The sequence below is a fragment of the Sinocyclocheilus grahami genome, unplaced genomic scaffold (assembly GCF_001515645.1).
Source record: "Sinocyclocheilus grahami isolate Dianchi unplaced genomic scaffold, SAMN03320097.WGS_v1.1 scaffold1042.1, whole genome shotgun sequence".
Taxonomy (NCBI): Eukaryota; Metazoa; Chordata; class Actinopteri; order Cypriniformes; family Cyprinidae; genus Sinocyclocheilus; species Sinocyclocheilus grahami.
In genome coordinates this window covers 523,339-548,590 of record NW_015506221.1, presented here as the reverse complement: position 1 = coordinate 548,590, position 25,252 = coordinate 523,339, and the positions used below count along the sequence as shown (strand labels likewise).

Here is a 25,252-nt window from a genome sequence, read left to right as displayed (position 1 = left end):
ATATTCTATATAATACATGATATAGCTTGCCACCATTCATCTTTGCATCATTACATCACGTCTGTAAACATAAAGAAAGAGTCACGGCCAGTATGCTATATCGCACGTGAGGATGCTGGCCTGCCTCCCTCGTGTTTAGCACCTGCTGTGTCTGGCAGCGTGTCTGTGTTTACTCTCGAACTGGTGTGACCTCAGTGCTACCCGTGCTGCATCTCAATCAGAGCCGCGGATAGATGCACAATCAGGGCTCGCCGTTAACGCTTGTCCGGGATAAGTGGATTTTGTGAAGGGGCAAGTGAAAGAGAATTGTACTTGCCTGACCGGACAAGTAACATGATTAAAATGTCAATAATAAACAGGACAGCACCGACAGTTTGGCGGGAATTATTCTGATTTTATTACTTTCAGTGTAAACGGGACTGATAATGGATAATGTATTGACAGTATCAAGGTATCGTCAGTTGAGGCTCGTGCAGCCTGTCTGACTCGTGGGGAAATCTAAATTAATAAGCGCAACAGTGCACACAAAGATACAAACATACTGCGGTAGAAAAAAAGATAAATATTCTATATAATACATGATATAGCTTGCCACCATTCATCTTTGCATCATTACATCACGTCTGTAAACATAAAGAAAGAGTCACGGCCAGTATGCTATATCGCACGTGAGGATGCTGCAGGTGGCGGATCATTTATAGCCTTTTCTCACAGCAGCTGGAATAATTAAACTTATCATTTTGATGGCGGATTGTAATCCAGAAAGGTCCAAACGACAATCATCAGTGACAATTGGAGATTCACCCATAGTCAAAAGCAAAAGACTTTGGACTGCGGAGTGGCTACAGAAAAAAGAGAATGCAACTGGGCCCTTGTAAGAATAAATATCGGCAAGGTTTTTGAAAAGGTGGCTTGAACTCCGTGTTTTGAAGGGGTATAAAACGGACGCAGAGACTGCTTTTTTTTCTGCTGGACAGGTAAGACATTTCAGTGGTTCATTGGGTAATTAGGCAACAGACCGTAATCCATACAGTCATGGAGTTTCATTTGTTGTGCTTTTTCTCGTTTTGCTATGATATGAGCTAAGCGATTGTTAGATTTAATCACCATTGGTAGCACGATTTATTGTCATGATTTTTTTCCCTCAGTTGATCAGAACAAAAGTGGCAGACATGTTACTTGTTCAGATGACATTTTCCGGTGGAAATTCTTTTTTGCTTATTTTGGTTTGTGACGAGAGGGGCGGGGGGCGGGGCCGAGAGCCGTGGGAACGGAGCGAGGCCGGTGGAGTAAATGCTAATGCACGACAAAACACAAAACACAAAATAAAGTCCAGGCCTGGTCCTCTCTAGTCCAACACTGTCGTCACTCGAAATGACCCCCCACATCTGAATTTCGCAAACTGTTTAAAAATTTCACATATTTTTTTGCGCCAAATAGTATCGATAACGGTATCGATAAGTACCGGTATCTATAAGCAGTATCGGTATTGGTATCGATAAAATGTAAACGATACCCATCCCAAGCTACAGTCCTACAAACAATAAAAGAAAGAATCACTCACTGCTCTTAACTAAGTAATTTATGTAGCTTTAATTGATATTTGTGTATATTTACTCCATACAATTTAGGTAATTTGTATCTAATAGGCTAGTCTGTCTGAGTGCTCAGCCCACCTGTGGATGAAATCCTAGAAACGCTCCTGTATAGCGATATGACCCAGCACCCAAAATACTATCAAAACACTCCAACGCAGCCTCTATTCTTTGCGAAAGATGGATAAAAAGGTGCACATGAAACAAAAACCTTGAAAAAATTATATACGACCCCGCCAAATCCTGGCCATTCGCACGGGACTAATATTACCACAGCACCTCGGTGTTCGACTAAATACGGTAGGTCATTGGTGGGGTAATTTTTGCTTAAAAAAATTACAGACATGGCCGATTCACATGGGATTATGATCACAGACAACCTCCACAATTATTACAAATGACTAGAGGTCACCAGGTAAAACTAATCCGCCGGTGGAGATGCTAATGCACGACTGCCGCACACAAAACACAAAATAAAGTCCAGGCCTGGTCCTCTCTCGTCCAACACTGTCGTCACTCGAAATGACCCCCCACATCTGAATTTCGCAAACTGTTTAAAAATTTCACATTTTTTTGCGCCAAATAGTATCGATAACGGTATCGATAAGTACCGGTATCTATAAGCAGTATCGGTATTGGTATCGATAAAATGTAAACGATACCCATCCCAAGCTACAGTCCTACAAACAATAAAAGAAAGAATCACTCACTGCTCTTAACTAAGTAATTTATGTAGCTTTAATTGATATTTGTGTATATTTACTCCATACAATTTAGGTAATTTGTATCTAATAGGCTAGTCTGTCTGAGTGCTCAGCCCACCTGTGGATGAAATCCTAGAAACGCTCCTGTATAGCGATATGACCCAGCACCCAAAATACTATCAAAACACTCCAACGCAGCCTCTATTCTTTGCGAAAGATGGATAAAAAGGTGCACATGAAACAAAAACCTTGAAAAAATTATATACGACCCCGCCAAATCCTGGCCATTCGCACGGGACTAATATTACCACAGCACCTCGGTGTTCGACTAAATACGGTAGGTCATTGGTGGGGTAATTTTTGCTTAAAAAAATTACAGACATGGCCGATTCACACGGGATTATGATCACAGACAACCTCCACAATTATTACAAATGACTAGAGGTCACCAGGTAAAACTAATCCTGTGCGAATAGGGCTAAAGATGAAAATTCTGAAAATAAAGCCAGTTGTAGGTTTCAAACAGAGATGGCGACAAAGAGGCAAAACTTGCGGACTGCAGCTTTAATATAAACTGACTTAAAATTTAGACACATTATTGACCGTTTTTGTTCCATTTTGCTAACGGAAATAGTTCTAAGCAAAGCCACCGCAGGGCAGTCGTGCATCTCCGAGGAATACACAACAGTGTTTCGTCGCTGAATGATTCAGCATTTTTGAACGAATCGGATGAGTCAATGATTCAGTGAGCCATTCATAAAAACCGTCACTTGCTTCGTTTATTGAACGAATCGGTTAAATTAATGATTCGCTCATTAAGACACTGACTTGCCGCCACCTACTGGTGGTTTGGTTTTATATTTAAAAGTATCATTGCATTTTTCCAACATTTCATATTTGTATGTTTAAAAAAGTAATACAATAATCTTTTAACATTATTTATGCATTTGCAGTTTTACAGTGTAAATGCATTTATGGAACCTCTTATCTTCATTAAACCGTATGAGTAAATACGTCTAAATGGCACTTTTGATGCAGCTTCTGTGTTTCCTCTGCAGTGGAAAGATAGTTTGTTGATACTGATTACATTTAAATGGTATCATCCATACAGTGTCTTATTATTCTAACTGAATGTATTGATAAAATGTAAGAATTTGGGTAAATGATGGCACGTACATTTAATAAGGTTAGGAAAATATCACCCTTCATAAAGCTAAAAAATGTCCTAGAAATCAATTTAAGTATATCCTATGCTGATTAAAATAAGATCGGTTAGAGCACTGATGAGACTAGTGCTTCAGAATAAATTACATTTATGCCAAAAAAAAAGCACGTCATTGTTGTTCTGGGAAATACCGCTGAGAAGTTGACCAAGATTTCAGGGCTGCCAAAATATAGGCTACTTTCAGAATGGGAAACTAGTGTGTGAAATACTGTGTAGTATATACTGTGTTCTGCCTACTATTTTATCTAGAAATAGCTTGTGAAATGGTATGCTACAGTAAATATTACAAACGTAGTCATTTACCACACTAGTGTACGGCATACTAAACAGTATGTACTGCCTGCCATTTTCTAAAATAGTATGTGACAGTCTTCAACAGTAAATATTTAAAACAGTCGTACACTACTTTGTCGCTTGTCTTTACTAGTGTGCAGCATACTATGTACATACTGTATACTGTCTGTGATTTTATAAAAATGTCTACATGAAACAGTCTGCAGTGTTAAATAATACAAAGAGTAGTATGCTACGTTGTCTCTTGACCTCACTAGTGTACAGTAAAGTATGCAGTATGTACTAGGGCTGCAACAAACTATTATTTTGATAGTCGATTAATCTAACAATTAGAACGATCAATCGACTAATCATCGAGTATTTCGCTGATTAATCAGACATTTTTTGATTATTCATCTTTTGCAATTAGTTAAAATATTGAGTTATACATATTCTAACAAAAATGCTAATGCACGACTGCCGCACACAAAACACAAAATAAAGTCCAGGCCTGGTCCTCTCTCGTCCAACACTGTCGTCACTCGAAATGACCCCCCACATCTGAATTTCGCAAACTGTTTAAAAATTTCACATTTTTTTGCGCCAAATAGTATCGATAACGGTATCGATAAGTACCGGTATCTATAAGCAGTATCGGTATTGGTATCGATAAAATGTAAACGATACCCATCCCAAGCTACAGTCCTACAAACAATAAAAGAAAGAATCACTCACTGCTCTTAACTAAGTAATTTATGTAGCTTTAATTGATATTTGTGTATATTTACTCCATACAATTTAGGTAATTTGTATCTAATAGGCTAGTCTGTCTGAGTGCTCAGCCCACCTGTGGATGAAATCCTAGAAACGCTCCTGTATAGCGATATGACCCAGCACCCAAAATACTATCAAAACCCCAACGCAGCCTTTATTCTTTGCAAAAAATGGATAAAAAGGTGCACATGAAACAAAAACCTTGAAAAAATTATATACGACCCCGCCAAATCCTGGCCATTCGCACGGGACTAATATTACCACAGCACCTCGGTGTTCGACGAAATACGGTAGGTCATTGGTGGGGTAATTTTTGCTTAAAAAAATTACAGACATGGCCGATTCACACGGGATTATGATCACAGACAACCTCCACAATTATTACAAATGACTAGAGGTCACCAGGTAAAACTAATCCTGTGCGAATAGGGCTAAAGATGAAAATTCTGAAAATAAAGCCAGTTGTAGGTTTCAAACAGAGATGGCGACAAAGAGGCAAAACTTGCGGACTGCAGCTTTAATATAAACTGACTTAAAATTTAGACACATTATTGACCGTTTTTGTTCCATTTTGCTAACGGAAATAGTTCTAAGCAAAGCCACCGCAGGGCAGTCGTGCATCTCCGAGGAATACACAACAGTGTTTCGTCGCTGAATGATTCAGCATTTTTGAACGAATCGGATGAGTCAATGATTCAGTGAGCCATTCATAAAAACCGTCACTTGCTTCGTTTATTGAACGAATCGGTTAAATTAATGATTCGCTCATTAAGACACTGACTTGCCGCCACCTACTGGTGGTTTGGTTTTATATTTAAAAGTATCATTGCATTTTTCCAACATTTCATATTTGTATGTTTAAAAAAGTAATACAATAATCTTTTAACATTATTTATGCATTTGCAGTTTTACAGTGTAAATGCATTTATGGAACCTCTTATCTTCATTAAACCGTATGAGTAAATACGTCTAAATGGCACTTTTGATGCAGCTTCTGTGTTTCCTCTGCAGTGGAAAGATAGTTTGTTGATACTGATTACATTTAAATGGTATCATCCATACAGTGTCTTATTATTCTAACTGAATGTATTGATAAAATGTAAGAATTTGGGTAAATGATGGCACGTACATTTAATAAGGTTAGGAAAATATCACCCTTCATAAAGCTAAAAAATGTCCTAGAAATCAATTTAAGTATATCCTATGCTGATTAAAATAAGATCGGTTAGAGCACTGATGAGACTAGTGCTTCAGAATAAATTACATTTATGCCAAAAAAAAAGCACGTCATTGTTGTTCTGGGAAATACCGCTGAGAAGTTGACCAAGATTTCAGGGCTGCCAAAATATAGGCTACTTTCAGAATGGGAAACTAGTGTGTGAAATACTGTGTAGTATATACTGTGTTCTGCCTACTATTTTATCTAGAAATAGCTTGTGAAATGGTATGCTACAGTAAATATTACAAACGTAGTCATTTACCACACTAGTGTACGGCATACTAAACAGTATGTACTGCCTGCCATTTTCTAAAATAGTATGTGACAGTCTTCAACAGTAAATATTTAAAACAGTCGTACACTACTTTGTCGCTTGTCTTTACTAGTGTGCAGCATACTATGTACATACTGTATACTGTCTGTGATTTTATAAAAATGTCTACATGAAACAGTCTGCAGTGTTAAATAATACAAAGAGTAGTATGCTACGTTGTCTCTTGACCTCACTAGTGTACAGTAAAGTATGCAGTATGTACTAGGGCTGCAACAAACTATTATTTTGATAGTCGATTAATCTAACAATTAGAACGATCAATCGACTAATCATCGAGTATTTCGCTGATTAATCAGACATTTTTTGATTATTCATCTTTTGCAATTAGTTAAAATATTGAGTTATACATATTCTAACAAATAAATTAAGGTAATCACTTCAGCTTTTGAAAGTCATATTTAATTACAATTGTCCAACACTGTCGTCACTCGAAATGACCCCCCACATCTGAATTTCGCAAACTGTTTAAAAATTTCACATATTTTTTTGCGCCAAATAGTATCGATAACGGTATCGATAAGTACCGGTATCTATAAGCAGTATCGGTATTGGTATCGATAAAATGTAAACGATACCCATCCCAAGCTACAGTCCTACAAACAATAAAAGAAAGAATCACTCACTGCTCTTAACTAAGTAATTTATGTAGCTTTAATTGATATTTGTGTATATTTACTCCATACAATTTAGGTAATTTGTATCTAATAGGCTAGTCTGTCTGAGTGCTCAGCCCACCTGTGGATGAAATCCTAGAAACGCTCCTGTATAGCGATATGACCCAGCACCCAAAATACTATCAAAACACTCCAACGCAGCCTCTATTCTTTGCGAAAGATGGATAAAAAGGTGCACATGAAACAAAAACCTTGAAAAAATTATATACGACCCCGCCAAATCCTGGCCATTCGCACGGGACTAATATTACCACAGCACCTCGGTGTTCGACGAAATACGGTAGGTCATTGGTGGGGTAATTTTTGCTTAAAAAAATTACAGACATGGCCGATTCACATGGGATTATGATCACAGACAACCTCCACAATTATTACAAATGACTAGAGGTCACCAGGTAAAACTAATCCTGTGCGAATAGGGCTAAAGATGAAAATTCTGAAAATAAAGCCAGTTGTAGGTTTCAAACAGAGATGGCGACAAAGAGGCAAAACTTGCGGACTGCAGCTTTAACGGGATTATGATCACAGACAACCTCCACAATTATTACAAATGACTAGAGGTCACCAGGTAAAACTAATCCTGTGCGAATAGGGCTAAAGATGAAAATTCTGAAAATAAAGCCAGTTGTAGGTTTCAAACAGAGATGGCGACAAAGAGGCAAAACTTGCGGACTGCAGCTTTAATATAAACTGACTTAAAATTTAGACACATTATTGACCGTTTTTGTTCCATTTTGCTAACGGAAATAGTTCTAAGCAAAGCCACCGCAGGGCAGTCGTGCATCTCCGAGTAATACACAACAGTGTTTCGTCGCTGAATGATTCAGCATTTTTGAACGAATCGGATGAGTCAATGATTCAGTGAGCCATTCATAAAAACAGTCACTTGCTTCGTTTATTGAACGAATCGGTTAAATTAATGATTCGCTCATTAAGACACTGACTTGCCGCCACCTACTGGTGGTTTGGTTTTACTTGCGGACTGCAGCTTTAATATAAACTGACTTAAAATTTAGACACATTATTGACCGTTTTTGTTCCATTTTGCTAACGGAAATAGTTCTAAGCAAAGCCACCGCAGGGCAGTCGTGCATCTCCGAGGAATACACAACAGTGTTTCGTCGCTGAATGATTCAGCATTTTTGAACGAATCGGATGAGTCAATGATTCAGTGAGCCATTCATAAAAACCGTCACTTGCTTCGTTTATTGAACGAATCGGTTAAATTAATGATTCGCTCATTAAGACACTGACTTGCCGCCACCTACTGGTGGTTTGGTTTCATATTTAAAAGTATCATTGCATTTTTCCAACATTTCATATTTGTATGTTTAAAAAAGTAATACAATAATCTTTTAACATTATTTATGCATTTGCAGTTTTACAGTGTAAATGCATTTATGGAACCTCTTATCTTCATTAAACCGTATGAGTAAATACGTCTAAATGGCACTTTTGATGCAGCTTCTGTGTTTCCTCTGCAGTGGAAAGATAGTTTGTTGATACTGATTACATTTAAATGGTATCATCCATACAGTGTCTTATTATTCTAACTGAATGTATTGATAAAATGTAAGAATTTGGGTAAATGATGGCACGTACATTTAATAAGGTTAGGAAAATATCACCCTTCATAAAGCTAAAAAATGTCCTAGAAATCAATTTAAGTATATCCTATGCTGATTAAAATAAGATCGGTTAGAGCACTGATGAGACTAGTGCTTCAGAATAAATTACATTTATGCCAAAAAAAAAAGCACGTCATTGTTGTTCTGGGAAATACCGCTGAGAAGTTGACCAAGATTTCAGGGCTGCCAAAATATAGGCTACTTTCAGAATGGGAAACTAGTGTGTGAAATACTGTGTAGTATATACTGTGTTCTGCCTACTATTTTATCTAGAAATAGCTTGTGAAATGGTATGCTACAGTAAATATTACAAACGTAGTCATTTACCACACTAGTGTACGGCATACTAAACAGTATGTACTGCCTGCCATTTTCTAAAATAGTATGTGACAGTCTTCAACAGTAAATATTTAAAACAGTCGTACACTACTTTGTCGCTTGTCTTTACTAGTGTGCAGCATACTATGTACATACTGTATACTGTCTGTGATTTTATAAAAATGTCTACATGAAACAGTCTGCAGTGTTAAATAATACAAAGAGTAGTATGCTACGTTGTCTCTTGACCTCACTAGTGTACAGTAAAGTATGCAGTATGTACTAGGGCTGCAACAAACTATTATTTTGATAGTCGATTAATCTAACAATTAGAACGATCAATCGACTAATCATCGAGTATTTCGCTGATTAATCAGACATTTTTTGATTATTCATCTTTTGCAATTAGTTAAAATATTGAGTTATACATATTCTAACAAATAAATTAAGGTAATCACTTCAGCTTTTGAAAGTCATATTTAATTACAATTATACAATTAATTTATACAAATAAATATTTTGGCACACAAAATGAGATGGAAGAGAAACTCTTCTTCACCATTTAATTATCTATATGAGAAAGTAGCTGAATTACATCGTTCTGCCTAAAATCTCTTTTTGTAAGTCATATGGCTAAGAAACAAAATAAAGGTTAAGTGATAAGACGTTTTATTTTTGGATAAACTATTTTATTCACAACAATCTCTTAAAATACCTTATAGGGTTATGATACTCAAACCAGTCCTGAGCTAGATCAATCTTTGCAAACCAAACTATTACTTTAATTAGACATCCCCCCCCACTAATAAAAAGATTGTATCATTAGCTAGCTCCACACTGGAGAGCTGAGTCACAACAATCTCTTAAAATACCTTATAGGGTTATGATACTCAAACCAGTCCTGAGCTAGATCAATCTTTGCAAACCAAACTATTACTTTGCTGCTTGATTTAAGGCTATCTATTACATAAAGTACTATACAATAAACGTGACGTGACTGGACTTTACTGGAGTACTGAACTGCAGAGTTTGTGCAAACATCCACATCGCTGTAATCAGACGCGTTTTAAAATCTCACAAATCTTTGCTCACTCAATGTATTTTTGATTTTACAGTGGGGTAATTTTGTTGCAGTAGCACGAGATAGCTTGTCAGTAACAAAATAAGAATAAATAAAGAAATTACTAATAATAGCACAAATAAAAAATAACAATAGGCCTACAAGTGAAATAAATGGCTTTTTAATTTTTCAGGTAAGTCTAACAGTAGGGCTATTAAGAGATTAATTTTTATTTTTTTACCAATTATCCAAATAATGTTTAGTCCTAGAAAGCTAATATTATCAGAACACGTGAGCATAACATAATGGTTAGCAGATCAATGAATGAGAGGGCAGCGTTTCCAGAGTTGCCCATATATCACATCATGTTACAGCACAGTAGGGCTATTGCAAACAGAAACAATACTGATGTTTCCTGTCGGCTCTATTTTTGAGTGGACTTTGCTGTTTCAATGAGCATGAACGGTAGAGCCCTGCATTTCAGCCCGGGCCCGACGGGCCACGACATTTTTACACCCCTCGGACCGGGCTTTGGGTCAATTTTCATGTCAGACGTGGGCCGGGCCTCGTGCCTGTTTTAGGCTTCTCCTTATTTTTATATTTTAGACATCCATCAATTAGTGATGAAAGAAAACTTGCCGCGCTAGTGGAAACAATACGAGACCGAGCACGTTTTGTTGATATTGTGAGTGCACACAAATAAAAGTAGACCCTTTACAGTTATGAATGATGTATTACTCTTACCTTTATGAGCAAAAATTAAGGTGTATCCACTGAAAAAAAATGCAAGGGATTGTGCTTGCGCTGGCGCCTCCATTTCCTGCAAAGCACGCTTTAGCTTCAACGCGCAAACTATTGGATATAGCGCACATTTATCTAGGTTTAACGTTTAAACATTGTTATATGCTTGAACTGTTGAAACGTGATGATTTGAGAAGGCTAAGGTGATCAAACATATATATATATTTTTTTTTAAATAGTGTTTAAAAACAGTGCAATGGTAAATGTTACAAACGTCACTTGATTACACTAGTGCATCATACTATGTAGTATGTCCTGTCTACTAGAATGAGCCTACTAGTGATTTTATAAAAAAAAAAAAAGGCATGTAAAATGGTCTTCAGTGGTAAACGTAACAATTGGTAGTATGCTAAATTGCCGCTTGACCTCACTAGTGTGCAGCATACTGTGCTGTATGTACTGTCTACTGCCTATGATTTTATAAAACTAGTATATGAAACAATCTGCAGTGGTAAATGTAACAAACATTGTCACTTGACCCCACTACTGTTTGGCATACTATTGGCACTATGCGCTGTATATACTACCTACGATTAAAAGAAACATATGAAACAGTCTTCAGTGGTAAACGTAGCAGACAGTAGTACACTACATTGTCACTTAAACCTCACTAGTGTAGCACACTATGCAGTATGTACTGTATTCTGCCTGTGATTTTATAAAAACAGCATGCAGCAAGAGTAATCGTTACAAACAGTAGTATGCTACGTTGTTATTTGAACTCACTAGTGTGCGGCATACTCTGCAGTATGTACTTCATATACTTTATATACCTACGATTTAAAAAAATGTATATATAAATGTATATCAAACAGTTTTCAATGGTAAACTTTATAAACAGTAGTACGGTACATTGTCACTTGACATGACTAGTGAGTGACACTATGCAGTATGTATTAGGATTTTATAAAAATACTATGTGAAACAGTCTGCAGTGGTAAATGATAAACTCTGTTGTTTGACCACTAGTGTGTAGCATAGTATGCAGTATGTATTGTATATACTACGATTATTATTATGAATTTCAAAAAAAGCATGTGAACAGTCTTCAAATACAAACAGCAGTATGTTATTACGGTGTATAACACAGTATGTGCTACATACTGCCTACAGTTTAAGCGGGTTCGTTCTCATTCGAAAAACATTGAGTGTATCATTATAAAATCCATGAGTTTTGCACCTGAATCAGTGGTGATATCATCTCTTAGCATCCGTCCTGTTGTGTTGGTGGCATTTACTCTGCTAACAGCTATCAAATCGCAGGCGATTCATTGCCGATTTTGAACGCGATTTTGTGTAGCTTGTCAGTGAACTACGGCTCTGTGTAGTAAATGCTGCTCCATCTGAAAGCACGTGCTGGAGCTTTACTGCTAATCACAGGAGCGGCTTTACTGACGAGATGCGCATGAAAATCGCATTCTATTTTTTGCACAGCCCTACTAACAGCTATCGTTAGTCTCACTGTCACGGAGGTGATTGAGAACTTCTCCTTCCTCCCAGCTGTTCTGATGTATCGTACACACTCCTGTGTGTGTGTGTGTGTGTGTGTGTGTGTAACGTGTCAATCATGCATTAGCAGGTTTTAGTAGATGAGGTGGATTTATTAAAGCTGTTAGCAGACTCAGCGGCATATCGACTCGTGCAGGCATATTGATTTAGACTACTACTCTCTCTCTCTGCTGTTTTCCCTCACAGCATGGTGCTGCTAAAACAATATTTTTATGGTGTCTAAACCACAGCTTCCATTAGACCACCTGCATCTTGGATGCCCTGGGGGTAAGCAGATAAACATCAAATTTTCATTTTTGGGTGAACTATCCCTTTAATAATATGAAACTTAATAGACCTTAGTCAGAGTTGACAGCATATTTATTTTGCAGGAGTGCAGAGTCGGAATTCGCCATTTTCAAGGTTAAATTGTAGAAACCTTTTTTTTTGTTGCCTTTTTTTAATTGAAAAAAATATCTATTAAACCATAATTGTAATTATGTATGTATTTATTGATTTCATAACTATTCTATATATTTCAATCAGAAACACATGGGACACAAAATATGATGTTTAAACTAATTAATTTATACAGTAAATTACATATATAAAATTACAATATTACAGTAAATCTGCGTGTCCTCTTACAGAAAAAAATCTATTTCAAGTGATCATACACATTTTTTTAATGCATTTTGGAAATTTCCAACCACTAATTGTTATGCAATTTCCCAATATTTGTTTAGAAGTACAAAACCTAAGGTTTTGCGGCATTCCTTAACATTTTCCGGCCAATTTTTTCTTGTTTTTTTCTTTTAATTTTATTGAAACTTATTTTATTTTTAATAATTACAGTAATTGTGACATGTCATGAATGGATTAAGTTACATGATTTTGTTATTTTTTTAGTTTTGCACGACTTCGAGTTTTTAGGTAAACGTTCATATCTTATTATCGAATTTAATTTTATGCAATTTTCCAATATTTGCATAAAAATACATGGATAGAGACCTGGCTAATGACATTAGGGATGGGGAGGAAGTAGTGCTGGGCGGTATACCGGTTCATATCGAATACCGGTGTTTATTTTTGTTATGATATGAATTCTTAAAATACTGCAATACCGGTGTATGTCACTTAAACAACGTTTGGAACGCGATACTGTTTGAAAGGGGTCTCTTTTCACTGGTGCACTGTGGTGAGGGCACAGTGCGTCATGTGTTACTAAGCGTGAAAGTTCCGAAACTGAAGCTGTAGAACTAATAGAATGTGATGACACAGAAGAACTCATCCACAATATCCACACTGACCGCCACAAATATCCTCCGCCCCCTGCCATCAGCTCCCACGTCTCTCACACACACACACACAAGCGCGACTTTGGCACTAGATTTAGCAACTTTCAGACCCTTTTAGCAGATTTTTTTCATAGAATATTCATACTGACAAACCTAGCGACTTTTTTTGAATAAATCTTAGCTATGGTTCAGTTGGAAGATCTTGCCAGTGCTGTCCCGCGAGCGTGAGGTCTGACTTTCCCGGAGAAGTGTCACCTCTCTCGGCGTCTGTTCTGTGCAGTGAAACACCGCAGCTGACTCGTCAATAAATGAGTACAAAACAGCGTTTCCTAGCACCTGTCGCTTACTGATTGTTTGGAATTATAAATATGAGCGTAGTTGTGTACACACCTCACGCACCGGATGCCGTGCGCGCGCCCAAAGACAGTTGGACATAGTGGTGTATTAGAGGTAAAAAATTATATAAATACTGTTCGGTTTCTGGCACAAACCGATCATTTCGTGTCTTAGGACATCAACGTGTCGTCACGAGCCGCAGGGTTTAATTTGGATTTGTCTGTGCATGTTTTTTTTTACTCTCATAGATTGTTACCATTGCCATGCATTATACAACTGATAGACTGCAACGGTTAAAGCTAAAAATCATCATATGTGTTCTACTGAAGAAACAAAGTCACCTGCATCTTGGATGCCCTGGGGGTAAGCAGATAAACATCAAATTTTCATTTTTGGGTGAACTATCCCTTTAATAATATGAAACTTAATAGACCTTAGTCAGAGTTGACAGCATATTTATTTTGCAGGAGTGCAGAGTCGGAATTCGCCATTTTCAAGGTTAAATTGTAGAAACCTTTTTTTTTGTTGCCTTTTTTTAATTGAAAAAAATATCTATTAAACCATAATTGTAATTATGTATGTATTTATTGATTTCATAACTATTCTATATATTTCAATCAGAAACACATGGGACACAAAATATGATGTTTAAACTAATTAATTTATACAGTAAATTACATATATAAAATTACAATATTACAGTAAATCTGCGTGTCCTCTTACAGAAAAAAATCTATTTCAAGTGATCATACACATTTTTTTAATGAAATTTCCAAATTTCCAACCACTAATTGTTATGCAATTTCCCAATATTTGTTTAGAAGTACAAAACCTAAGGTTTTGCGGAACATTTTCCCATTTTCCGGCCAATTTTTTCTTGTTTTTTTCTTTTAATTTTATTGAAACTTATTTTATTTTTAATAATTACAGTAATTGTGACATGTCATGAATGGATTAAGTTACATGATTTTGTTATTTTTTTAGTTTTGCACGACTTCGAGTTTTTAGGTAAACGTTCATATCTTATTATCGAATTTAATTTTATGCAATTTTCCAATATTTGCATAAAAATACATGGATAGAGACCTGGCTAATGACATTAGGGATGGGGAGGAAGTAGTGCTGGGCGGTATACCGGTTCATATCGAATACCGGTGTTTATTTTTGTTATGATATGAATTCTTAAAATACTGCAATACCGGTGTATGTCACTTAAACAACGTTTGGAACGCGATACTGTTTGAAAGGGGTCTCTTTTCACTGGTGCACTGTGGTGAGAGCACAGTGCGTCATGTGTTACTAAGCGTGAAAGTTCCGAAACTGAAGCTGTAGAACTAATAGAATGTGATGACACAGAAGAACTCATCCACAATATCCACACTGACCGCCACAAATATCCTCCGCCCCCTGCCATCAGCTCCCACGTCTCTCACACACACACACACAAGCGCGACTTTGGCACTAGATTTAGCAACTTTCAGACCCTTTTAGCAGATTTTTTTCATAGAATATTCATACTGACAAACCTAGCGACTTTTTTTGAATAAATCTTAGCTATGGTTCAGTTGGAAGATCTTGCCAGTGCTGTCCCGCGAGCGTGAGGTCTGACTTTCCCGGAGAAGTGTCACCTCTCTCGGCGTCTGTTCTGTGCAGTGAGCGGCAGAGAAGCAGCGCTTTCAGTTGGCCACACCGCAGCCAACTCGTCAATAAATAAGTACAAAACAGCGTTTCCTAGCACCTGTCGCTTACTGATTGTTTGGAATTATAAATATGAGCGTAGTTCGTCTGTTAATATCACATGCACTTTTTTGTTTGTTGTTTTTTTTAGTTTGTTACTCAGACGCAGGCAGTGCGCTGCATGAGACAAAAAAGTAATATAGCCAAAACAACCACATAGGTAACCACATCTTTAGTGTAGATGCATGTTGATTTTATCAGACTATGCCGCGATTATAAATGAGAGTGACTCCTAGTTAACATGTATTAAAAAGGGTCGTGTTTAGTCACTATTTAGTGTGGTATTTTTTGACAATATTCACTCATCATGACAGTAAAATAGGGCATTCTAAGTCAATATACTGCTGTATTTCCTCTCTCAATCAGTAGAAAATATGGTTAACACCCGGTCTTGCATGAAAAAAAAATACCGTCATGTACCGTGAAACCGGAATAATTTTCAAAAATACCATGATATAAATTTTTGGTCATACCGCCCAGCAGTAGGGGGAAGGTTTTGCAACATTCCTCAAAATTGTGGAAACTTTTTTTTTTTTTCAGACATTTGTTATTAATTACACCAACATGGTATGACTGCTACAAAAGTTACGTTTTTTTTTTCCTTATCTGGGAATTTATAGAGTAAATGTGCATGCCTTCTTGCCAAATAAAAACGTGTCTACTTCAAGCAATCATATAAATTTTTTATTATCCCAACCAGCAATTTTTATGCAATTTCCCATGATTTGAAACCAGGAAGTTTTGTGACATTCTTCAAATCATAATTTTCGTTCACATCAAATTTATGTGCATTCAGGTCTATAAGAACCTCACAACCTCAAGAAGAGAACAAATAATCACACACAAAGTTAAATTTCTCCCTCTCTTTGTTTCCTCAGAGTTGGGTTCACTTTCCTGGGATGACCTGGAGAACGATCTTCCAGATGAGCTGATACCTAATGGAGACCTGGGGATGATGTCCATGTCCTCTAACGGCGGTGCTACAGGTACAGGCGGTCATGGCCCCATGGTCCCCGATGCTGCTGCCAAGCACAAGCAGCTCTCCGAGCTCTTACGGCCGGGAAGCAGCGCTGGGTTGAACTCGGCCAGTCCGCAGCCCGGCGGCATCGGACCTCAGCTGGGTGGGCTTGGAAAGAGTCCCCTGGGCCAGGGCTCCCCTTCCCACCCCTCTCAAACACAGAAATCAGGTGGCACTCCCGGGATGCAGGGCAATAACGCCGGCTCAGCTGGCATGGGACTCGGCACGGGATTTAACCAGGCCATGCTGAACAGCGGCATGAATGGACAGAACGCGGCCGGACAGCCAGGTCAGGTGATCAATGGGACTCTCGGCTCTGTAGGCCGCGGTCGAGGAGCACCGGGGATGCAGTACCAGGGTGCCGGCATGCAGGTGACACCTTCTGTAGGGGCGGGAGGAGCAGCGGGGGCTGCAGCAACAGGAGGAGTGGGGAGTGTCCTGGCAGAAACGCTCACACAGGGGGCGCAGCAGATGGGCATCAACACCCAGCAAGCCGGAAATATCAACAAGGTGAGATGGCCAGTTTCCTTTGCTGTGGTTTCGCTCATTTTGAGTTCAGAGTCTTGAGAAGATTTACGATTTTTTTGGCGCGAATGAAAATGGTCCCTGATGAATATCCCTATTATCAATTCATGTGTATTTAAATACAATTTTCAAATTGCATGTAAAAAATGTATTCTGTTAGAAGACACAGGCTACACATTTACCGTATAAATTCCTAGTTGAGCATCACACAAGTCATGTCACTGAATAATTTGTCCAGATGATTGGCTATTACTTTCCAGAATATTCTGATAGTCATAAAACAGCTGCCGGTGATCACTAGTAGGGATGCTCCAATCCCCCTTTTTCACCTCCGATACCGATTCCGATACCTAAGGTTCAGTATTGGCCGATACCAGTGAAGGTTTTATAATTTTTTTCCCCATTTCAATAAATGTAGATTTTATATATCTCTGTGTGTGGAACTGATAATCATTCTTTCACAATCTACTAAATACAGACTACTTCATTATAAAGAAAAATAAACAATAAATATGAAAAAATATATGTATATTCATAATCTATGACAAAAATATATCATAAACTAGGTTAGTGGATAATTCGGTGGCAAAAGTTATTCTAGAAAAATCAGTGCACAATTTTAGAAATCCAAACATTTAGCGAAAAAACAATGTTTTGTGGGGAACAAATAAAAGTGTTGCACTAAATATGGTAAAATGTTACACATTGCTATTTGTATTATAAAATCCATTAAAGGTGTAATAGGTGATTGTGTTCAGAAATTGTTTTTGTTATGCTGGTTGAAAGTCTCTTCACATCCCGATAGCAATCATTAAGTTAAGTGGTCTAAATGTATTCATCTGTATTTATATATTTTGTGGAAGGCATAGGACCAAGAAATGTTCGTCCAATCAAAACGCTCGGTCCGAGCGTTTTAATAAGCTTTCCTACCTGCCTGTCAGCTTATGTATCTGCATACCTCTGTGCACCCGGTTCGCGCAGACAGGACACGTCATCAGCGCGTTCACGCACGCTGTGCAGACAGAGCGAGGATGGCAGGCAAACATCAACAACCCGATCTTCCTTCCTGGTATTGTAGTACTTTTAAAGTTTTCTCACCGGTGAATGACGCATGATGTAGCCCAGCGATTAATCCAGTCCTTGCGCCCCCCACTCTGCATATTTTGAATGTCTCGCTTAGTTAACACACCCGATTCAAATAATCAGCTCGTTAGAAGTGAGCTACGTGCATGAACTGTGTTCCGATCGATATGATCCCTACACAGTGTTCATTGCTCCCTCCTCACTGAGCGGGGGAAATACGTTGACTTCACTTCGGAACATGGGCTGGAATTGGGAACCGCTGATGTAGCCTATTGTAGTAATGTTGTCTCTGGTACTCTGGTCTGTGAGTGAGCGTATATGCATTCAGGGGGCGTGGCTTTGGACGGCGATTGCAGGGAGGGTGGGACATTCGCTTTCAGTGCTATCAGGCTAAAGTTAGCATTTTCCAAGATCTCCTATTGCGCCTTTAATGAAAAACATTCATGAGTGTATTTATATATAAGTATATACTATAAAATTAAAATACATTTCTTTTAAATGTATAGCATATTTTTTAATAAGGCAACAACATATGATAGATTCGATAGGACAAAACAAATACAGTGCGGCACGAAGCGCTTACAATATGTGCATCCGGTGTGCAGAATGATGCGCTTGAAGCAACACGGAATCACAGCATGCAGCGCTTTGCATTAAAAAGTGCAAAGCACAAAGGGAAGAGAAATTGATGCGTAGTGTATTATATCTGTGCAACAGTTATTGAGCCTTTCTTTTAACAGTTTTAAATTTCAGTTACTGTACGCATTAAAAACTATTTATAGTCTTTTATATGCCCATGTTTTGTTTTCACAGACACCCGGTAACAAAACAACATTAAACTCTGGCAAGAAGATAAAGTCCTTTTTGCAAAATTAGAAACATTTATTTACAAATCAAGTATAATAATGGGAACACAGAATGGTCTTGGAGAGAGCTTTACTGAGCTGACTGTCGTAACCCAATGCAACCAGGGTTTAAAGGCTGAACGAATGACTGAATTCAGCGGGTGTTTCACAACGGAGAAAAGAGTTTGTGTGAACTTTAATGTAAGGACTTAAATATTCATATGTAGCTGACATTAAAGTGATACGGTTTCTACGTGTATTTACGTTTTGATTTGAACGAAAACAGCGCGTTCAGTGGATATTCTCTAAAATGGCACTACGGTGATGCGGAGAGACACAGAGGAGACGAATTGTTGAATATGGTTATTTTTGTTTTCTTCGCATACAAAAAGTATTCTCATCGCTTCATAACGTTACGGTTGAACCACTGATGGCAGATGGACTATTCTGACGATGTCTTTCATACTTTTCTGGACCTTGACAGTGTAATTTACTTGACAGTCAATGGGACAGTCACAAGCCTCCCGGTTTTCATCCAAAATATCTTAAATTGTGTTTTGAAGACAAACGAAGCTTTTACGGGTTTGGAACAACATGGGAGTAAGTGATTAATGACACAATTTTCATTTTGGGGTGAAGTAACCCTTTAAGCTATCGTATGGCTTCAGAAGTAACACAGAATAATACGCACAATCTCGGATTTGGATCAGCCCTCTCTGACCGATACCCGATCCGACAAAAAATGGCAGTATCGGAGCCGATACCTGATATGAATATTGGATCGGCACATCCCTAATCGCTAGTATAGTGTTTTGTTTGCACGTTATAAACCGCAAATAATTTAATAGATTTATTAAAATAGCGGTGGTGGCTTGATCAGTGGCTACAACTTCCATTTCTGTTTTACCCAAAAGTAACGATTTTTGTTCCCTGTTTTGTTCCCTTTGTGAATATTTTTTGCAATATTCAGATTTTTATCATTTCAGTTACTAACTGATGTTTTTGTTTTAATTTTTCATCTAATTGTGCCGGTGTTGTTGTTATTAGCTAGAAATGTTCAATTGTTTTCGCTAATTGAAATAAAGGTTAAATAAAATATTAAATGAAAAATGTAAACTTAACTTTTAATGAAAATTTGGCCTTGGCAACTAACTAAAATAACATGAGTTGATGTATTAAAATTACTAAAACTAAAATAAAGCTAATTAGAAATAAAAAAACAACATAACTAACAAAACAAAATTACTAAAATGAAAATGAAAACTGAAAATATAAAAATAAAAACTAATTCAAAATATTAATTCTATTATGGTGTATAAAAATAATAAAATAACACTGAAAAGTATGTCTCATTTCCTCTTTTTTTTTTTTTTACATGTAGATTTACCGTTTTCATCATCTAACGCTCATTTAACGGAAAAATAACATTAACAACAGTAATAATTAACATTGTTAAATGAAATCTTTGCAAATACTGTCTGTTTTCGTACTGTACATTATCATGTTGTGATGCCGATAATCACTTTTAGCATCTACAGCAATTGTTTTTTTTTATTTTGTGATATTTTATTTTTTTATTTTACTTTCACAATATAGTAGGGTGAATTCAAGTAAATGAGGACACTTTTTGCAATTGAGATTCACCATTGAATTCAGCCATTTTAATATTGGCTTTTTGGTATCTGCAATCATTTTATTATTGGTGCATCCCTACATTTAAATTCACATGTATACCATCAAGTGGCTCTGTATTAAGTTATGACAGTGGGGTTTTGTGAAATCTGTTTCATATCTTTTGTAACGCTCCAGTATTGCGGTGGAATCCGATCGGTGTGTAAATTAGGCTGTGCGTCCAGTTTGATCTGTCAGTGTAGCAGCAGACAGACTCACATTATCACTCTCTATCTGGAGCCGCACTGTGCTGCCTCATTGTTTGATTACTTGAGTCATTCCTGCACTTGTGTTTTTTATTAGGCTTAAATGCTTGCATTACGAGAGCAGTTGCATGCCAGAACGCTCTTAAACTCTGCCATTTTGTTTGAAGTCCTGCTATAACGCCAGCCAGCCGCAGAATTATGCATGATGGGAAGGCAAATGAAAAGCTCTCAGTGTAAAGTGGCATGTTACATGCATACACATCTCATCTGTGCTCTATGCAAATTTGATGAACAAAACGCGTCTCAATGATAGATGGGTTACTGACTGATGGGGTCTGAAAGCAGCCCTTGAATGTCAGAAATGGCAGGTGTGTGCATTTGTGTTACGAATACAAATCCCTAGTAATTTATAGGGGTTAGTGCTGAAAAATGCTTGAATTTTGCATTTCTTAAAAATTGTCATTACACCCCCCTGCATCACATTTGCTGAATGAAATCCAATACTTGTTTCTTACTAATTTTCAGGTGCTGATTCCAAAAATAGTTATTATTATATAAAAATAAATAGAGTTGTTAAATTGTTTTTTTTGGGGGGGGGGCTTATTTCATAGGGCCCTAAAAATTTAATTTTTATAAAACTTTTAATAAATTGTTAGTAGATTATATAAGTTTCATGATTTCAATTAATTAGACATGCCTTTTGATCAGAAATACAAAAATTTAATTTAACCATTAAAAAGAAGTCCAGAAATAAATAAATGCAAGACAATTTGTGGAAAATTAAATGGAATGCTTGGAAAAAAAAGAAGAAAAAAGTTTGTGTTCATGTAAAAACAATTTTTTTACATTTGAGTATTTTAACATATTTTCCCCCAATCCTTTAGAGATGTTAAATTATACATTTTGAATACTACTTCTTGATTAAACTTTTGACATTTGACTGCTTCTGTTATTTTTATGTGCATTAAAGCGTTAGTTCACCCAAAAATGAAAATTAGCTTGTGTTTTACTCACCCTTGAAGCATCCTAGGTGTATATGACTTTCTTCTTTCAGACGAATCCAGTCGGAGTTATATTAAAAATTGTCCTGGCTATTCCAAGCTCTATCATTGCAGTCAGCGGGTGTTGCAGTTGAACAGTCCACAAGTCATCAAAATATGCGCAGCGTGCATGCCTCTGAGATATGCTAGTCTCACGAGTTTGTTTATAGGAGCAAAGGTTACTTTAGCAATGGAAAACCAGTCTCCTCTTGGTTTATATCGAAATCCTCCGACATTTTTCTTTGCAAATCTTCGGTTTGTACTTCTAATTCATGACCGGCGTTTTGTTTTGCTCTCTCTCCGCATTCGTCACTAATCACGCAACGCCGACGTACTGCGTCATCCGCCGGAATGGCTTCCGAGTATGACAGATAACGGAAGTGAGAGAAAAGTGTTTATTAAGTTTGAAATATGGATATTTTTCTTACAAGAACGCATTGATTTGCTACAGGGGGCCTTTATTCACGCCCCCGGAGTGGTGCGAGGCACGTTTTATTATGGATGCGCACGCTTTATTTGACGACTTGTGGACTGTTCAACTGCAACACCCTGCAAAACAACTGCAAAACTATTCTTGTAGTATTGTGTATTTATTTTTTGTTTAGTATAAATTCTGAACAGAACTTTGTGATATTTTAAAACATACTGAAATACTTTAGCAGCAAATTTCGTCATGTGAAATTCGAGTGAAGGCGGAGCGGCGATTATGATCAGTTGCGTGAAGTGGTGAACCTGGAGTGGAGCTGGAGCAGAGTGATTATTGAATGCTTGAAAATTACTGCTCCACTCTGCTCACATACTCTGGTGTGTATATATACACGTTTTACCAGTTGATCTATAAGTGTACAGTCCAAACTTGAGCTTTTGCCGCTTGTACAACCTTATTTGCCCAACTTATTGACGAGTTCAGCTTTCGCAGTTGCATTGCATTTATTTATTTATTTTGCATCCCATGCCATCTTACTGCAGTTGAAGTAAAAGTACTGTATTAGTTTCAGCTTGAAAAGAATGGGGCATTATGTATATAATAGTGAATTTGTTTATAATAGTGTCCAGCTACAATGAAATGTTTCATTTACTGTGAAATAAACAATATAATTAACAATAACGATAACTATACAACCCTCTACATTGCGAGTAAATCACTCGCATATGCGACTAAATCTTCTCTCTGGGTGACTAAACGATGTCTAATATTAGCCAATGGCTAATAAATTCTCAGATGTGAGTTGGAGGCTAAGTATAAGTTTAGCACAGATATATTTTCACTCGCCGAACTCTCTGACTGAGCGCTTCAGAGTTTCACTCTTCACCAAGCGATCTGTGCTATTTTTCAGTTCATATCAATGGATGCACAGCGCACCTGTATTTGACGTACCGTAAACTCTAGTGTGAAGGTGCACGACTCGGCGTCACTTTCTCACACACACGCAGAGAGAGAGAGAGAATTGACGCGCTACATGTAAACAATGTCCTTTGTTGTATTTTCCTGTCAAAATAACGGCGTTCCTTTGGAATTCTTCAGCTTTTAAGAACTGCCGGGTTCTCCGGTAGTGGGCGGAACTAATGTGCAAACGGCAATCTCATTGGCTGGCGCTCACCTATTATCGTCCCTGTTTTGATTTCAGCAAATCAGTTCGAGCGAACGCACACAACCTGATTAATATTCATGAATCCAGCAGCTCATTTATCCTTAGTGCGATTGTTCTTATTAGTATAATTCGTATCATTATCATCTTATCAGTATTTTTGTTAGTTTTTTTTCCCAGATTTTTTTTTTCAGAAACACTGAATGACCAAAATAGCACCACCAGCAGTCCAGTTAAAATGTTCAGTTAAAACGACTAATATGCATTCATACATGGTTAAGTTTGAATTCTAATTACTAAAGTTCTATCATTAAATAATACTTGATTATCATATTATAATGCTAGACTGACTGATGTTAAGAGTGTTCTTTCAGATATTTTAAATAACTGAGCCATTTTACAAATATATATGTGTGTGTGTGTGTGTGTGTATCAGTATGGCGAGTAAACTAAAAAATGTACTAGCCAATGGCGATTCAATTGCCAAGGTGTCCGTAAAGGGTTGTTATATTATTGTCCACACCAATGCCTGATACGTTTCTGTTTATTATACTGTATGCATGCTGCAGTTTTGTCATCTGCCACTTTAAATGTTCAGCCTCTTTAAAAGTGGATGGATTCTGATTGGCTGTCAACTAGTCGACCTACATTTATTATTATAATTTTTTTTTTCTGATGCTGATATTTCAGAGTGGCTGATGTAAAGCCGATGTATGTGATATCACATGCTGAAATACAATTCCTATTTATTTTACATAATATTTATGAAATCAAAGTAAGAGTTGATAAAAAATCAAAGTAAAAGTCCTGCTTCCAACACATCGGTCGAACATAAAAACATATTGATGCTGATAATAAAGAATTGCAGAAAATGCAAAACGATGAGTACTCTCAATGTTTTTATCATTCATCAGCTAGAAAAAAAATGCTCTAAAAGTGATGGCAACTATACTCCGTTTCGTTATGGTTATAGTTGTGTTGTGCACTTCCCTATTGTCATAGAATTAAAAGTAGAGATGCACCGATCGATCGGCCAGGGATCGTAATCGGCCAATTTTCCTCATGATCGGCCCGGATCGGTGATCGGCCAGTCAGTCTCACTTCTCTCTGATTTCGAGCCGATCCGTTTTGTTACCAGCGGCACAGGCAATAACGTCAGCCGCGCATTCTCGCTCTCTTCTCTCTGACGACCCCTTCTCTCTCACACACGTCTCATTCGCTCCGGTTAAATAGTGCTTGTGTTGCGCATTATTTTAGTCATTCCCGCAGGTTTCGCGCTTATACCAAACGCGCGCGCACCACCACTGATCTATATTAGTGGAGCGCACAATCCGCGCTCAGTCTCAAACAGCTTGTGAGCCACAAATACCAAAATGAGTGGCTAACTGCGCTAAAACGTTCAAATACATAAAAAATGATGTCAAAATGCCCGTTCTTGCGAGTATCCAGTTAAACACAGTCAGTTTTGGAACGTTAAATAGTTGAGAAAGAGAATGTTGTGTAACAGTATGTTGGGTCCGTGGATAAACTCTTAACGGGACCGCAGTCCAATATTTATGCTGCTGTCTGCCATGTTAATCAAAGAACAAAAGACAAAGAAAATCATTTTCTGCTCTTGACTGAATAAGTTTTATAACTTTAATGGTAAGCATTATTCAATTTTTACAATAAAGACTACACTGGATGTGTTATTTTACATTTGATTACTTTAATTTCTGTAGTATTTCTTAACTGAATAAAAACTTAACCTGAAAAACTTAGTTTCATAGCTCTCTTTATTCTATTGCATTTGTTTGTGCTGTTGTTTGCAA

General features: G+C 37.3%; 1 protein-coding gene across 1 annotated transcript in view; it reads left to right on the top strand.

Annotated features, from left to right (window-relative positions):
- Nucleotides 1–25,252, top strand: part of LOC107566050 (CREB-binding protein-like) — a 76,056-nt gene that overhangs the window by 8,437 nt on the left and 42,367 nt on the right. Inside the window, exon 2 of the mRNA XM_016251426.1 lies at nt 16,343–16,992. Coding sequence (XP_016106912.1) covers nt 16,343–16,992 — 650 coding nt within the window. The remainder of the gene's footprint in view (nt 1–16,342; nt 16,993–25,252) is intronic.